The 17,080-nt window shown below is 38.8% G+C and overlaps 2 protein-coding genes across 6 annotated transcripts in view; one reads left to right on the plus strand and one right to left on the minus strand.

Moving 5' to 3' along the window:
• Positions 1–5,856, minus strand: part of dnajc17 (DnaJ heat shock protein family (Hsp40) member C17) — a 32,767-nt gene extending 26,911 nt beyond the window's left edge. For both annotated transcript variants that reach the window (XM_089003855.1, XM_089003854.1), the window contains exons 1-4: positions 5,682–5,856; positions 3,266–3,335; positions 434–492; positions 261–348 (exon numbers count right to left, since the gene is read on the minus strand). In XM_089003855.1, coding sequence (XP_088859981.1) covers positions 261–348; positions 434–492; positions 3,266–3,335; positions 5,682–5,762 — 298 coding nt within the window. In that variant the 5' untranslated portion in view covers positions 5,763–5,856. The remainder of the gene's footprint in view (positions 1–260; positions 349–433; positions 493–3,265; positions 3,336–5,681) is intronic.
• A 1,859-nt stretch (positions 5,857–7,715) lies between these two features.
• inf2 (inverted formin 2) overlaps positions 7,716–17,080 on the plus strand; it is a 29,266-nt gene continuing 19,901 nt past the window's right edge. For all 4 annotated transcript variants that reach the window (XM_089004064.1, XM_089004065.1, XM_089004066.1 and 1 more), the window contains exon 1: positions 7,716–7,929. The gene's annotated coding sequence lies outside the window, so the exon portion shown is untranslated. The remainder of the gene's footprint in view (positions 7,930–17,080) is intronic.

A 17,080-nucleotide genomic window follows, 5' to 3' on the forward strand; every position in this document is an offset into this window, starting at 1 on the left:
AGCGCAGAAATAAAAGTAAGTCATCTTTGGTTCAACACAAATCAATGAGAGACAAAATGTACATTAAAAAAATGTTGCCTCATATTTGTCTTTTTATTGGATACCCAAATGTCACGCAACAACCAAAAAAAAGGAACCGGGCTTGCCGTCCCAATATTTTTGAAGGGAACTGCATAACTGTCAGTCTCATCCAAACTGAAACGATGTGACGAACGACAACGCAAACCAGTTGCAATTGGCCTTTTCTACAAGGAACTTACCAAGCTTAATCTTCTTTCTCTTGTCATCAAGTTTGCTGTTTCGTTCCTCCGCTCGTTTTTTGGCAGCGCAAACCTTGTCGTAGGCGGCCTGAAAACAACTAAGTTGAATACCAAGAGAAATGATCTGGAATTGTGCCTATTCAAAGCCGCACAAATGGAGTCGCGGGACCTACCTTGGCAGCAGCATCGGTTAGCACCTCCAGAGCCTGAGACAACTGGTGGAAAAGCTCCGCTGTCACATTGCAGAACAGAGAAGTGATAACATCAATCATTTAAACTGGGAAACCCACACGATATCGGTGAAAAGGTTTCTTTAGCTGTCATCTGTACTTCTTTGAAGGTGTCAGATGTTTCGCTCCTCATCCGAAGAGCTTCGTCAGCGAACTAAAGTTGTGCTGGTAACTCTAGATCCCTGCCCTGCTCAAAGATTGGGGGAGCAGTGGACTACTCCCTGAAGCTAATCTGATTTCTTCTTTTGTTCTGTCTGATTACCTCTAATTTTCTATGCCTGGCTCTGATTACCCTGATATATATATATATACAAAAACTGCTAAGTGGCACTATACAGTTCCATTTTGGCTACTGTTGAAGAGTTCAAAGAGTTAATGGCTTCTTCCCCCAAGCCATTAACTCTTTGAACTCTTCAACAGTAGCCAAAATGGAACTGTATAGTGCCACTTAGCAGTTTTTTTGACGACGATACTAGTGCAGCGTGTTCTACCGGAAACAAATTCCTTGTGTGTTCTACATACTTGGCAATAAAGATGATTCTGATTCTGATACAGTAAAGTCTCATTATATCGATATTCTCGGGAGTCCGAAAAAATATCGATATAACCGGGACTATCGATATATCCGACCCTGGGCGCATGTAATTTTCTCCTTGAGTTCATAGAAATAGTATCGTAATAAGCGGTACTATCGATATAACCGATATCGATATAACGAGACTTTAGTGTATGTATATGTGTGTATATATATATATATATATATATATATATATATATATATATATATGACCAGCGTTACCAGCACAACTGTACTTCACTGACGAAGCTCTTCGGATTAGGAGCGAAACATCCAACTCTTTCAAAGAAGTACAGATGACGGCTGAAGAAACCTTTTCATTGATGGACCAATCCTGTATGAGTGAGAGCCTACACTGATATATTTTCGCTCATAAAATCAAATGGTTAGTCAAATGGATTTCAGTGAGGATTTGTAATTTTGGTGCATTGGTTTTTAGAATTGTCAAGACAGTCCCAATATCTCCGGCGACAAGTCTGTAACAGCCCCATGTCTTCCATTAGTGCGTCAAGAGGGGCCAAGGCTACAATCATCACTACCATGCAATATTCCCCACCGCTTCAGTTGTCATCTGACACACACACACACACACACACACACACACACACACACACACACACACACACACACACACACACACACACAACATCATACAAGAAGACCACAAGTGCTCCCTATCATGCAACGCTACTGCACTATACCAGCCAAACTTAATTATTTTCTTATGGGAGGTCTGGCAGAGCAGTATGGTGACTCCCATTTGGGATTTGCAAATTTGAACAAACAGGAGGCTCTGGGGATCACACTGCCAGCATAGGTCAGGTTAATCACTCTCTCTGTTATGACATTTATTTTCCACATGATGGCGCAGTGGAACAAATGAGGCCTCATGATGCATTTGGCCAAAAAGTGAACCATTTGGTAGAAATCCTCATTGCTTCATGATGCCAGCACTAGGATGCACAAACGGTAACAGGCAAGCTCTGCCTTGCTCAAGAGCTCGTTCAAGCTAGCTAGGTTGGGATGAAGACTTGAGTGAAAAAACAAGCCGACCTCACAAATAAACGCAACCTTTCCAAGAGAGACAGCACATCCCAGTCTGGTTGCAGTCTCGTGCGATTGGGACCGAGTCTGTCGGTGCGTTGGTTCAAGTGTTGAGGCCCTCCAAACCGCTTCTTTTCCATTTCTGGGAAACCGACCCCCTGCTTTTACATTCTCCCTTCTCCAGCCCCAACGCTACCAATCACCCTTTTTGTCCTGCATGACATAATCAAGAATCGTCTGAGCCATCCAAAAACCACAGAAACCACACTTGATATATTGGCCTGCTTGTTTTCGAATGTGTCTTTTTTGTGTGCGTCAGACAAAAAAAAAGGTACACACAGATTTCCTTGAGTGATTATACATTTGTTGGTTTGTGAGTGCCTGCCAGACAAAACTAGAAAGCAAAAACGTATTGTACGTAATTTAATTGGTTCTGTTCGGCGAGAAAATCAATGAGAACTAAGACCCGACTAAATGTATCAACTGTGATTCGGAAATGGGCTTTTACTGATATTTCAACACAATATTTTTTCAACATATTTTTACGCCGATGCGTATGTGCAACTGTCGCGACTTGGAATTGAAGCGGATTTACGTAAAAAAAAAAAAGAGAGTAAAACAGTCATGATAATAGAATTAAAAAATACATCTTAAAGTTTCTTTGACATAAGAAAGCAACTGTTGCGTACGACATGTGCAATATCCATCTTCTAGTTCGCCAAATGTATGTGTGCATATGTGGAATTGTCGCAGTTTGGAATTGAAGTGGATTTACGTGGGACAAGAGATGTGAGATAGTCTCTTTTCGTCAATAGAATCTACAGCTTCGTGTTTGCTTTCAACATTTAGCTTGGAGCAGACGTGCACATTTCACCATGAATATCCTTGATCCACTGGTGAAAAGGACGCTTCGATCCTCTCCTCTTTCATCTAGAACTGCTTCATGCAACAAGAGGAAGCAGAAAGTGCTAAACATTGAAGACTGTCTGCATCTTTTGTGTCACATTATTTATTTTGCCGCAAGAGTGCCTGCCTTTATAGCAGCTCCAGTATTTTGTTTTTGCTGCTGTGAAATGTTAATTTCTCCATTGTGAGACAAATAAAAGGCTCATCTAATCTAATATGACTGCTTGAAAGAAATTGACTTCACTCACCTGCTTTTGGGTTGTCTGGGTTCTTGTCTGGATGGCATTTCAAAGCTTTCTGTCGATAGGCCTTTTTGATCTAAAAAAAGAGAACACCACTTAAAAACCACACAATACAATATAGAATATAAGTTACAGGTCAAATGAAGCACCTCTCATTCGTCATTTTACAACAAACACTTCACCCCCCCCTGGCATGAATGCAAAGTTTTTTATTTTCGTTTTGCAGCGTTAACTCGAGGTGGTCGGGGCACAAATGGAGTCTTCTCACGCCATTTTGTTTCATGTACGGTTCAAACAATAAATAACTCGAGGACAGAGAAGTCATCATTAGGCAGCCTCTCGCCTTGATGCTTGGCAAAGATTTTCAAACGGACACGCAAAAGCTGGGGAATCGTGCCATACGTATGCTTATTGGTTTTTTAAAATAACGTTCCCCCTTTCATCTCCCCCTTGCCAATTCATCTATTTTTTACGTAAAGCTCAAACTTGACCAAATGGTAATTTATAGACATTCATATATTACGAGACTGAATCAAATTGTAATTTATTGACATTGAAACTTGTCCAGAGTACATTCCACAAAAATCAAATGGAATAGAAAAATAACGAAATAAAAAACTTTTTGGCGTTATATTTTCATTCGAGCATCACTTCTCAACCCTGTTTAATCTGTCCTGCTACATTTAGAATATTGCAAGCAAATAAAAAGTAAATATAATGGCAAGTGTTTAAGATTTTGTTGTTAATCAACAATTTAGGATTCTTAACTTTTTTGATAATTGTACAATTTATTTTCCCAAATGCAAACTGGAGATAGACAAAATAGCCAAACGAATAATGACTCCACAACTTTATGTGTCATGTTTATCATCATCTACGGCCGTTGCAACAAATATTTAACCATATTGGTATAAAATGAGCAGTTTGAATGCTAAACTCTATCATCGGTAATTGTCGTCTGCAAGGGACGTTGCACGTTGTCATAATTGGCTCGCTGCACACAACTCGGTTAATGGATGGATGGATTTGCCTTTATTAGTCTCGCAATGGAGAAATTTACATTTTGACATATGAACAGGATTTTGCATACCTTTTTTCAAGCCATTGTATGTTGTGTGGTTTCTTGGCTTGATGATGTCACACCAGGTGATAAGTGGAAAATTCAACCTTCCTAGGGGTCATTTTGATCTAGTGTTTGTTAATATACATGGCTAGTATGGCCACATGTGCACCCCACTATTATAACATTGGCTAATCAAGGACTTTTAATGTACCAGCGACCACAGCACTCACTCATCAGTTGACAAAAGTGACAAGAAAATGGAAGGAGAAGACCAAGAATGCATATCTCACATGGCAAAGCGATAGATTTACGAGCAATGACATATTCCACCGAAATATGATCTGGGATGAGCTGCTTGCTTTTTTTATGATAAACAACATGTAGTTATTTGGCCGAGTAGCAGGCCAAATAACTGCCCATCAGCCGACATCTGTCTTCACTGAAGCCCCTCGAAGGACTAAATATTCCGGCCACAAAAATGACACATCCCAAACAACAATCAACAGACCTCTACTGTGATTTAGAATCTTAATTCTGATTCCATAACCCCGATACGTGCTTGCAGCATAATACTGTGTAAACGACAGTACTTTAAATTTACGGTTTGCCTTATTATGGCAGCGGTGTTGATTTACAATCTTGATGGAGGATATTAGATGTGGTTTGGATGGGAGATGATCAGCAAACATGCGACTATATAATCGTCAACCACTTTGGAATGTGAAATAATAAATCGAGGAAAAATGGACCGAAATTATCTGAGACGATGGAAATGGTTGTGGTCCTTACAGAAATTAAAAGTAAAGTGGAACTATTAAGACAAAACAATGGGAAATGGTCAGGAATTGTCATCAAATATATGGTCAGACACATATTATATTTCATCATAAATCCATTATTTTTGGAGATGGTTTTAGGGACAATAAACTCCATTCACGTCCGACTTGATTTAATCACTTAACAGTCATTTTATGAACAAATTTTGCGCAGCATCCCCACCTAGCGACCCTTTTAATAAAACACGCGCAATACAGATTCCATGGAGTGTTTGCCGTTTTTATTTTTGGTCGCAATGTACTATTCATTCTTTATTAAATACTTATAAATTGCTGACACACAAAAGGAACATAATCAGCCATACGGCCAAAACACATGTCAGTGAATACACACTTCATGATTGTTTGTAGGTCGCTGTTTACAGACAAGGGATGTGATGTAATCGTTATTTCCTGATTATTCGTGCATAATGACCCCAATTTATACGGAAAATAATCATCTGAAAATACGACGTGGTTGTTTTTGCACGTACTTTCCTTGAATAAATTAATGTACGGGTTAGCTAGCTAATTCGGTACGTACCTCCTTCGTCGTAGCAGTGTTTTCAATTCCAAGCAACCCATAAAGGTCAAGCTGCAGGATATCCTTTGCCTTTCCAGACATTTCTGCATTCCACAAATGTCTGTACTAATGCCAGAATATCGATAAAAGCTGTAAAAACGACGCGCAGTCGGCAATTCCTTGTGTCTGTTGTGGTTGGCGCTGTGTGATGACGCGTGCATTTAAGGCACCATGGGAAATGTTGTTTTTGCATGAATGCGTTTCGTCTGAAATAAAAAATGAACAAACCAGAGCGTAACTGGCGCCAATACTATATTGTCATTGGTTGCCATGACAACACAAATATAATTTATTTGGGCTTGTTGTTTTGTGTTTAATTTTTCTATCTGAATGTTGTATGTATGTTTTTCTTAAAATCCTCCACAAGACTTTAGAATATTTTGTCATGAGTGTCACGCCATGATATTGGCGCCAGTAACACAAGGATTCTCGTTTTTTACATGTTTTTCCCTGTTGTTGAAACAAAAAAAACAAATGCAACTAAAACTACTGCCTTTTCGTGAGAGGTTGGAAAGTGCATTCCCACTGTAAGTATAGAACAAGTACATATTGCTGAAATGTATACTGTATGACAACGTGCCGTACTACGATACTTTTTATCGCGACATTGTATTTGGCAGTTTGTCGTCCCCTTGTGGATAAAGCATAGAAATACAATTACTATAAATGAAATTAGAACAAAAAAATCCCTTTCACTGTATATTTCAGTTCAATACAGGACTGAGAAACATAAACTGTCATAACTACCAGTGTTGGGGGAAAATGCAAAGCAGATTCACATCAAAATTCTAAGATTGGGACAAAGCTCTGGCCAGTGTCAACATGTTCTCCGCATGCTTGCGCGGGTTCAATTTGGATCCTCTGATTCCAACCCGCATTCTTAATTTATGTGAGACACCCGTGATAACCACTTGATCCAAATAAATACATATTATAGAAACAAAATACCACATCCAACAAAAGTAATATATTTGCACTGCAGCTCCATTTAAAATCATAAATCATCAATGATTGCAAATATAGTACTCTTTTCACAATTGTTCATTTACTGGCCTGAAGACTGAAAAATCATGTTTTTTATAAATATTTTTTATTCAGCTGTTATGCAGAACAGCTAAATAACTTACTGAATATTGATGAGAAGGTTTCTTCAGCCGTCATCTGTACAAAAGTGAGAATACTGAATATTATTACTGAATAACTGACTTACTTCAATGGCAAGGCTAATTAATTATTGCAACATTTTTTTTCCAAGCAGCAGAATCCACCCTGAAGTAAATCAACAAGCGTGCCCCAACTCGGGCTGGAGAATCTTGCGTCTTTTCCAACTCACGCATTCCTCGAACCACAAAAAAGGCACAGGTTACTTTTTAGATTTGACAAAGTTTTGATCCACCGCATCCATCCATATAATCCCTCTGGGAAAAGACATACCCTTATAATACAATAATTTACCCTATAATTCACTTTTGTTGATTTAAGATTAAGGCTAGGACTACATTTACTTAGCTGTTTATCCTGTAGAGTTCTGACGTTGGGATGAGTTTCAAGTGCACATAAGGTGTAATAGTTGTCTCAGTATTTACTGTTCCCCATGTCAATTATGTTTTTTTGGGGGTGGGGGGTGTTTCGTCTCTGGAGGCTTCACGTTTACATCGTTACATGCTGTAGTATTACTGCTCAATTGATGTAACGTAATTCGGTCACGTGTCCAACTATTATGTTATCTCTCATTTCGAACAAGTTAGCATCAAGCTAATTCATTCCAATTAGCCTGTTATCAAAGCCATGACTCGGGTTTTCTTATTGTAATCGCGTTTATTGGACCATCATGCGGCGAGACCTTGTGGTTTGACGGTTTTACGACTTTATTCTGAAAGGAACGAGCGGATGTTTGAACATCGTACTTATTTCTTTTTGACGTCACTCTTTTAAACAAGTGAGTGAGAGGGAGCTCAGAGCCATGACGATTACCCCCCCCCCCCCACACACACACACACACACACCACACATACACGTATACACACAAACACATTCACACACACCCACTCGGGTCGACCTGTCACTACCTTAATACCTCAATTTGAGGAAACCAATGCTTCTTCTATGACGATGGAAACCACAGCGTGCGTGTCATCTGGTGCCTCTCCCTTCTGAACACACACAAGGACGCGATTCTTCCAACAGTATTTTGAGAGAACGAACCCAGGTAAGACATCATGCGTATCTTTGGCGAATCGTCATTCACGCAACAGTGCATGAAGATGTGTCATGTCAGGTGATTGTCAACATTTAGTCGTTGCTTCCATCGCCTCTTTAAGATACGGGACGCAAGTCATCTGATCAAGTCTTCTGCAAAGGCGCACCCCAAAGTGAAGATTAGTGTTGTTTTATTTAATCATCCGCGTTGCAGTAGCTCATGTAGGCAAATTGGCTAATTTCACATCGTACTGTCGTCGATAATCATAACAAAACGAGGATGTTTGCTCTTAAAACTGCCCATTTGGAGAGGAGGAAGTCTTATAGACACAGGAAAAAATGCGCCCTGTTGCCAAAATCCACGTGAGGGGGGTTTTATTTGGGTCTGGTTTGTTTGCAAGCATGTCTGGTGTGTCCAGGGGTTAATTCGATTTTAATTCTGCCAAAGCAATCTTTTAACGGGTTTAATAAAGTGTACCATGTTTAAAGTACTCTTGCAATGCATGTTGCTCCTAAAATAGTCGAGATGGGAGAAGAGGGTAGGTATCATTTTAATGAGTTCCAGATGTTGTTCACCCAGCTCCATCCACTATGTGACCTTTTGAAATTTTAGTTTCAAACACTTGAACGCACCCTGGATGTTGGCATCTGACTTTGAAAAACAATTTTAAAAAAATCATTATGGGCACAAAGTGGTAACATCAAAAATCATTTGAACCATTCAACATTCCAAACTGTCGTTCAAGTGTAAAGAGACTTTAACCAATGTATAATAAAACAAATTCAAGGAAAAGCCCCTTGAAAAATGACTGACAGTTGTGGTGCTGCTATCAAGTTCTGTTAATTTTTTTATTGAATCGCAACAGTTTCAAATGTTTCATTATTGTAACATATCTTGCCTGATGTATCAATACTCACTGATTTGTCTTTTAAGAGCGTGTACATCAGATATGAATTGGATTGGTGTCTAATGCTGTGTTGGATTTTCTAAGGGGTTGGGGTGTGTCCACATTCCTAGATCAATACATCAATTGCGATATAGAGGTTTGACAAGCATCCTGCAGTTGGTATTCAAATACGTAGCAGTGTTGCATCCCTGTTGGATGAACTTAATCAAATTTTTCATTTCAATACTGGGGGTTGAAAAATGGAAAATGAGTTCTAAATCAACCTGAAAAATGATAATGAACCTCTATCAGTTCTACCGAACAAATAAAAGATCACAATTTGTTGTCTTTAAGCCAAAAGAGCTTGTTCTGCTGCTCCCTCTTTGGAGTAGCCTTTATTAGTCTTTCAGTGGAGAAATTTACATTTCACAGCACAAAAGTGATGAAAATATGAGGAAAGGAAAGGAAGAAGTAGAAAAACAAAATACTGTACAGGAGCTGCTGTAAAGCGGCACCATCTTGAAGTCAAAACAACAACAAAATAAAATAAACTAACAAATAATGTGACACAAGACAAAAGACAAAGACAGTGTCAATCTACAGCACTGTCTGCACCCCCTTTGTATGAAGCAGTTCTAGATGAAAGAGGAGAGGATCAAAGCATTCTTTTCACCAGTGGATCAGTGACATTCATGGTGAAATGTGCACGTCTGCTACAAGCTAAATGTTGACAGCAAACATGAAGCTGTAGCATACATTGATGACAAGAAATTGTCTCACATCTCCTGCCCCACGTAAATTCGCTTCGATTCCAAGCCGCGACAGTTCCACATACCCATTTGGCGAAGTAGAAGACGGGTATTGCACACGTAGTACATAACAGATGCTTTCTTATGGCAAAGAAACTTAACATATATTTTTTTATTCTATTATCATGGCAGTTTTACTCTTTTTTTTTATTTTTACACGTGAAGCCGCTTCAATTCCAAGCCGCGACAGTTCCACATATGCACTTGGCAGAGTAGAAGATGGATATTGCACAGGTAGTACACAACATATGTTTTTTATGTCAAAGAAACTTTGATAAATTTGTATTCTATTATCATTACAGTTTTACTCTTTTTTTTTTTACACGTAAATCCACTTCAATTCCAAGCCGCGATAGTTCTACATACGCATTTGGTGCAGTAGAAGAGGGATTTTTCACATGATGTACACAACAGATGCTTTCTTATGTCAAAGAAACATATTTTTTATTCCTCTATCATTACAGTTGTACTCTTTTTTTTTTTACACATAAATCCGCTTCAATTCCAACCCAAGACAGTTCCACATACGCATTTGGGGTAGTAGAAGATGTTGTGCGTAACAGATGCTTTCTTATGTCAAAGAAACTTAAAGATATATTTGTTTTATTCTATTATCATGACAGTTTTACTCTTTTTTTAACCATTTGTCTCCTACTATTGGGAGGTGCAACAACAACAAATGAGTTTAAGTCCTGCAAGGCTGAACCCAAGTCTTTTTACAGACTCTTGAGGTTGCAACTGCATTTAGGTCGAACATTAATCGCTGAAATGCAAAGCATAGAACAATATTTGCAGTATTGAGCTTTGGATATGTTTCATATCGAAGAAAGGAGTGGGTGTTGCATGCTTGAGCTTTAATGTAGTGATCCGTGGAGTTGTTGTGTAGGAGGCTCGAGCAAAGGAACACATGAGTGGGTTTGTCCTGTCGGCCGTGAATCAGCTTCTGTTCGAGGTGCATGTGGGAGCTTTTGCAAGCAGACATGAAAATGTCCTTCGGTTAACAAATTAAGAGCACATTTTTCACTCTTTAACCCAACAATGTTTGTACATAAATTGTTTTGACTGAATCCTTGCTGAAAGATGTTTCACATAGAAATGTGCTTCTGCACCAGCATGTTTATCTGGTTTCCTGTCCCGGCCCGGGATAGTCATTTCCTTTCCTTCAGAAAAAAAAAAAATCCTTGGTTGCCCAGCACACATGACAGACACACCCTCAGTCTCGTCAATGAAATAAAAAGCATCGTTAACCAAACTATGAAGGTGATGGAAAATTGACCAGTTTATACACGTTTAGTTGCAGCGTGAACTCACTCAGCATCAGGCCACCTGCAGCACATCAAAATTGTGCAAATTCTGCAATGATTGTAATGGTTGCCTTTGACGCACTTTAAAATCTTTGTGTGTGGATGGATTGATAATAATTTCCTTAAACCACATTTTTAATCCTTGGGATTGGCTGTCAATCAAGGCCCAAAATCAAATGAGACTTTTTGCAAAACAAATGCATCTCCAAGAGCTTTGGAGCGACAGTAAAAAGCTGAATTTAACTCATAGATTGTTAATATAATGAGATATATAATACAGTAAAGTCTCGTTATATCGATATCGGTTATATCGATAGTACTGCTTATTACGATACTATTTCTATGAACGCAAGGAGAAAATTTACATGCCGCAGGATCGGATATACAGTAAAGTCTCGTTATATCGATATCGGATATATCGATAGTCCCGGTTATATCGATACTATTTCTATGCACGCACGGAGAAAATTACATGCAAAGAGGGTCGGATATATCGATAGTCCCGGTTATATCGATATTTTTTTGGACTCCCTTGAATATCGATATAACGAGACTTTACTGTATATCGATAGTCCGGTTATATCGATATTTTTTCCGACTCCCGAGAATATCTATATAATGAGACTTTACTGTATTTAATTCACACAATGACATTTTAAGAAGAAAATACCAAACTGGTAATGAGATTAGCATGGCCCAACAAAATATTAGGTTTAGGGGGTAAATGCTTTATAACACGGGGTCAATTTTCTTGATTTTTTTTTTCGTTTTACTCTGAATAAAATGACATTATTTTTTTAAAAGCCTACTAGAACATTTGAACTTTCTTTCATTAATTTAGGAGTGTGCAGTCACTCATTGAATATGAGTTAGAATAGTATTATTCAAATAAAAATGCAGCCAGCCATACAGTGCTCAAACAATGTATACCCTATATGCAAGCTCATTATTTGAGTTAGATTTTTATTTGCCTTTTAAATTTTGTTTATTTTTTTTTTCAATTGTTTCTCATATTAGCTGTCAAAAATTAGGGGGAAAATACATTTTGGGCTTTTCATTTAATTATTTGCTATCTATTTGCTGTCTAATAGCTATCTAGCTGGCTAGTTGGCTAACTAGCTACCTATATATTAGCAATCTAACTAGCTTGCTTTGTAGCTGGATATATATTAGCTAGCATTTCGCTAGATAGCTAGCTAACTTTCTATCTATTTTAGTTATTCCGGGTTTAAATGAACCCGAAATGAACAAAAATCTTGGAATTTGAAAAGGCCTGACTAGACATTTTATATTATACATTTTTACAAACATACACATAATGTATGTGTTTTAATGTATACTACTTCAATGAGCAATTTATTTAAAAAACATTCAGCTTTTATATTTGTTTTCAATCTGTAGCTCCATATTTCATTGCAGGGGTAGGCGTAGTCGTAGTAGTAGTAGTAGTAGTAGTAGTAGTGGTGGTGGTGGTGGTGGTGACAGTGGCAGTAGTAGTGGTCGTAGTGGTAGTAGTAGTAGTAGTAATAGTAGTAGTAGTAGTGGTGGTGGTGGTGATAGTGGCAGTAGTAGTGGTCGTAGTGGTAGTAGTGGTGGTGGTGGTGACAGTGGCAGTAGTACTGGTAGTAGTCACAGTCATAGTGGTACTAGTAGTCGTAGTAGTAGTAGTAGCCTTAGTAGTAGCAGTAATCATAGTCGTAGTCGTGGTCGTGAGTACAAGCCTGCCTCTGCGGAGTTTGTATGTTTGTCCTGTGCTTGCGTGGCTTTTCTCCGGGTCCTCCGGTTTCCTCCCACATTCCAAAAAGAGATCAGCATGGCAGGATGATTGAACACTCTAAATCACAAGTGTCAAAGTCAAGGCCCGGGGGCCAAATCTGGCCCACCACATCATTTTATTTGGCCCGCGAAGGCAAATCAAACCTGTGAAATTCCATGATGCTTGCTAAAGTCCGAAAAGTTAAAATTGTCCTATCTAAACCACAATTTTATTATTTTTTACTTCAGATTTGAAAACTGGTTATTTCTTAATTTGTTGTGCGCTCTATATATAATATGTGGAGGGGATTAAACATTCTAATGGCTTCCCCAAATTCTTAATGGCCCTCGAGAGGAAACCGTACCTACAATGTGGCCCGCAGCAAAGAATGACTTTGACATCCCTGCTCTAAATTATCCCAAAGTGTGAGAGTGAATAGTTGTTAGTCTCTGTGTGCCCTACGATTAGCTGGCAACCAATTCAAGGTGTCCCCCGCCTAGTGCCTGAAGACTAGTATAGGCTGCAGCAACCCCCGCAACCCTAAAGAGGATATAGCTGTACGGAAAAGGATGGATGATATTGCAATGCTTTGCTCGAAAGTATTTGATGTAAAGTGAGGGTAAAAGTAGAACTCAATGCCATTTGAATCCCTCACTGGTGAAGGTCTGCTATGAATCACCATTCTGTGCTTGTCTGCTGGCTGCCACGGTAACGTGGCAGGATTGCAGGAGTGCAGCCTGAGCTGATACAAAATTCCTTTGCCAGTGAATGTGACAAAAGCCCAGAGTCGCTTTACCTTGACTCGGCGAAATGAATGGAATGATTCTACATTTTGTAAACAGAAGGCCAACAGTGTCGCAGTTGAATCTGTGAGTATCAAGCAACGAAACAAGTACAATGGGCCTTTGCAAAAGCCAATTGTGAGTCAGAGCAAGTCATTCTGTTTCTACATGCTCATCATTTGGTTTGCCAATTCTGAAATTCACAACAGGCAGCAGAAAGCGCTTATGTTTTTTAGACTTTAGTATTTTTAGACTTTTTGCAGAGTTCTTTACCCTTTTTTGGACTTTGCGTATCTTACTCATACGGGAATGTTTTCGAATCTCCCTCGAGAGTCAGGTTGGTGATAGGAGGGGGTGCAGTGCTGTGTTTGGTCGTGCCACAAAAAGCAGCATGTGTGCATTCATAATAAATGCTCACTCTACATTGTTATGCCTTTCAATGTTTCTAATGAAATGTGTCCCTTTGTATTGGAAACGGGGTGTCCAGTAAGACCTCAGAAGGGAGTTTGGATTGGCTAACTGATTTTTATGCAGGATTTCGTTGGAATGCTTTGTATAGCTGCTGGAAATGACTGGACTGCTGACATTGTCGTTTACACACCCACAGAGTGCAAGCGCTGTCATATCCGATTTTCATTTCCTTTGTGATCCGGCCTGCTGGCTTTGTTCTGCTTACTAATGGTGAGATTGGATGACGTCGTGTGTGTGGACAAATTCATAAATTACAAGATTTATTTCCTAACGCAAGGTGATTTTGAACTCATTCGATGCCATTCCCAAATTTATTTGGGAATTGAAAATATGACAAGAAGCGGCATTCCCGAATTTGTCCCGGTTTTGTTTTTTTTTTCTTGTTTGGGTGCGGATGGCGCTGGTCAGACCTCTGGAAATGTTGTTCCCCTTCCACAAGGGATCAGCATTTGCCTTTTGTACAGCTGCGTCCATTTCAAGCTCAGATAACTCCAGACACATATAATTTAGGGATTAACTTTTATTTTAATGAAAAAAGAAAGTCTAAGTTTTGCATTGAATGTTGATGTAGTCCGAAAACTCAATATTCTGTGGTTCCTTTAATTTGAGTGAAAATGATAAAAAACATTGCACTGGTGATTTTAACTCATTCACTGCCATTCTCAAATGTATTCGGGAATTGAAAATATGACGTGGAGCGCCATTTCGAATTTGTTCAGGTTTTGGTTTTTCTTGCAGGGGGGTGGGGGTGCCGATAAAGTACTTGTCAGAATTCTGGCAATGTTTTTTCCCTTCCACAAGGGAGCAGAATTTGCCTTTTTTACAGCTGCCCCCATTTCAAGCTCAGATAACTCCAGACCAATATAACTTGGGAATTAACTATGTTTTTCTGATGAAAGAAGGGAGTCTAAGGTTACTTACACGGCATTGAATGTTTATATAGTCATAAAACTCAATATTCTGTGGGTGCCGGAATACAAGTGAAAATGACAAAAACCCTGGCACTGCAGTGGACACATTTTTGCACATTGTCTGGTTAAGCAAGTCAGTTAGTCAGTTAAGCAAGTTGTGCAACTTCCTGCGTAGTTTTAATATAGTTTTGTTGGAAACACAAAGTCCATCATCCATCCATTTTCTCAACCGCTTTATCCTCACTCGAGTCTCAGCCGGCATGCTGCAGCATATCCTACTTTTCTTCCGGCTGTTAGGCAGGGTACACCCTGAACTGGTCGGCTGCCAATTTCATTGTACAAAATAGACAATCAAACATTCATACTCATAATTACACAGATGGATAATTTAGAGTGATTAATTACTCTACTATGCTTTTTTTTTAATATATTTGCATGAAAGAGCATGTGATGACATAATTGCTCATAAAATACGATCTAGTCTTTATCTCAACCACAAACACAGTTCCCTTATAAGATAATAACACACAATCTTTTTATGCTTTTCCTAATCGCATGTCAGTGTCACTGCAAGGCGGTAAAAATTTGGTTAATAACTTGAATAAATATAGTTGTCAGAGATATGACTTAATCTCTATCAATAGTTTAATAACTGGTTTAACTGGTGGAGCCTCCTTGAGTGACAGTAACCTCAACTCATACCTTTACAGATGAGACCGAATCAGTTGCAGATCAGTTGAAGCCATTCGGTGATTGTGTTATTTAAGAAGGGGAAGGGGGTTGGCATTTTGATGATGAGCAGCTTGCTAGCGGTTTGAGCTGCTGCACGATGCCTGACTGCGAGAGTATGATTGTGATGGGAGAGAGGCTCCGCAAGCTACTCTTTGGGCAAAGAAACGAAAGTCGAAAAACAAACACAATGCGAGACAATTTTAACAAAGCTCTTGCAGTCTTAAGAGCAATCACCATTGCTCTGTTGGGTATCGCCAATCTATTCGCTTCAATAGGTTGACTGATGGTCATATTTTTTGTATTTTTTTTTTTTATGTGATGATGAAGGCGGAAGTAAACGCCGAAACACGTCAGGTAATTGAACTACCTAAAACACCATTGTCTGCCGTAAAAAAAAAACTCTTGTAAATTATGTGATGATGAACTTCAGAAATCATTTTTCTATCGATGATAGCAAGCATCCAGGTCATGAGTGAGCAAAGCATTCCTCATAGCGCGGTGGAAATTGAAATATAAAGTTTGGATTGGATTGGATTAGTTTTGATTAGTCTACATTTCACAGCAGCAAAGTGATGAAAGTAAAAGGAAAGGAAGAAGTAGAAAAACAAAATACAGAGCTGCTGTAAAGGCAACCACTCTCACAGTGCCATCTTGAAGTCACAAAAACAACAAACTAAATAAAACATAATGTGACAAAACACAAAATTTTAAGCACTTTTCTGCACCCTCTGCCCCTCACCGAGAAATCGACACAATGCATTTTGGGTACTTTGTTTGGTCTGAAAACTTTGTGTTGATGGCGAAATTAGAAGGAAAACATTTAAATAACGCTATGATGAATTGTTGTGTGTTGCACCAAGACTACTGTTTGATACTAGTTGACACAAATTCCCACTATTTGAATCATATTCATAACTGGATGAGTAACAAGAAAGCATCTTCTCCAAATCTTAAGCCATTGTTTTGATTATAGAGCCGGAAGGACTTCTTTAATCGATTGCAAACATTTATGCTTTCCTCTTCAGAACTATCTGAATCATATTCATAACTGGATGAGTAACAAGAAAGTATCTTCTTCGAATCTTAAGCCATTGTTTTGATTATAGAGCAAGGCAAGATGTCCTGGCGTGACGTCACGAACAAGGGGGCGGGACCTTCTGAAACTCGACATCTCCGAGGTCATTTTGAAGTAGTTTTGGGACACTAAGTCATTTTTATTGGTGTTTTTCATTTGACGAAAAATATCAGCCTGCGTGTTTTGGGTATTTTAGATGCTATAAAACGTTTTTCTGATGTTAGTTAGGAAACAAAAAATGCCGTCGTTGTCCTTTAATGTATTACTCTACTTGTCAACAAACATAAGCGTATGCCTTCAAGGTTTCTAAGTTTTGAGTTGATTTTTCTTCCCCTCTTGAGAATTCCACTCTGTTCAGACCAGCTGACAAAGACTCTTGAGGAAGACTTAAGTGCTCCAATTTAAACAATGTGTATTTAAAATGAACGAATATA

This window comes from Hippocampus bargibanti, linkage group LG09 (assembly GCF_051943395.1).
Source record: "Hippocampus bargibanti isolate YZ-2025 linkage group LG09, ASM5194339v1, whole genome shotgun sequence".
Lineage (NCBI taxonomy): Eukaryota > Metazoa > Chordata > Actinopteri > Syngnathiformes > Syngnathidae > Hippocampus > Hippocampus bargibanti.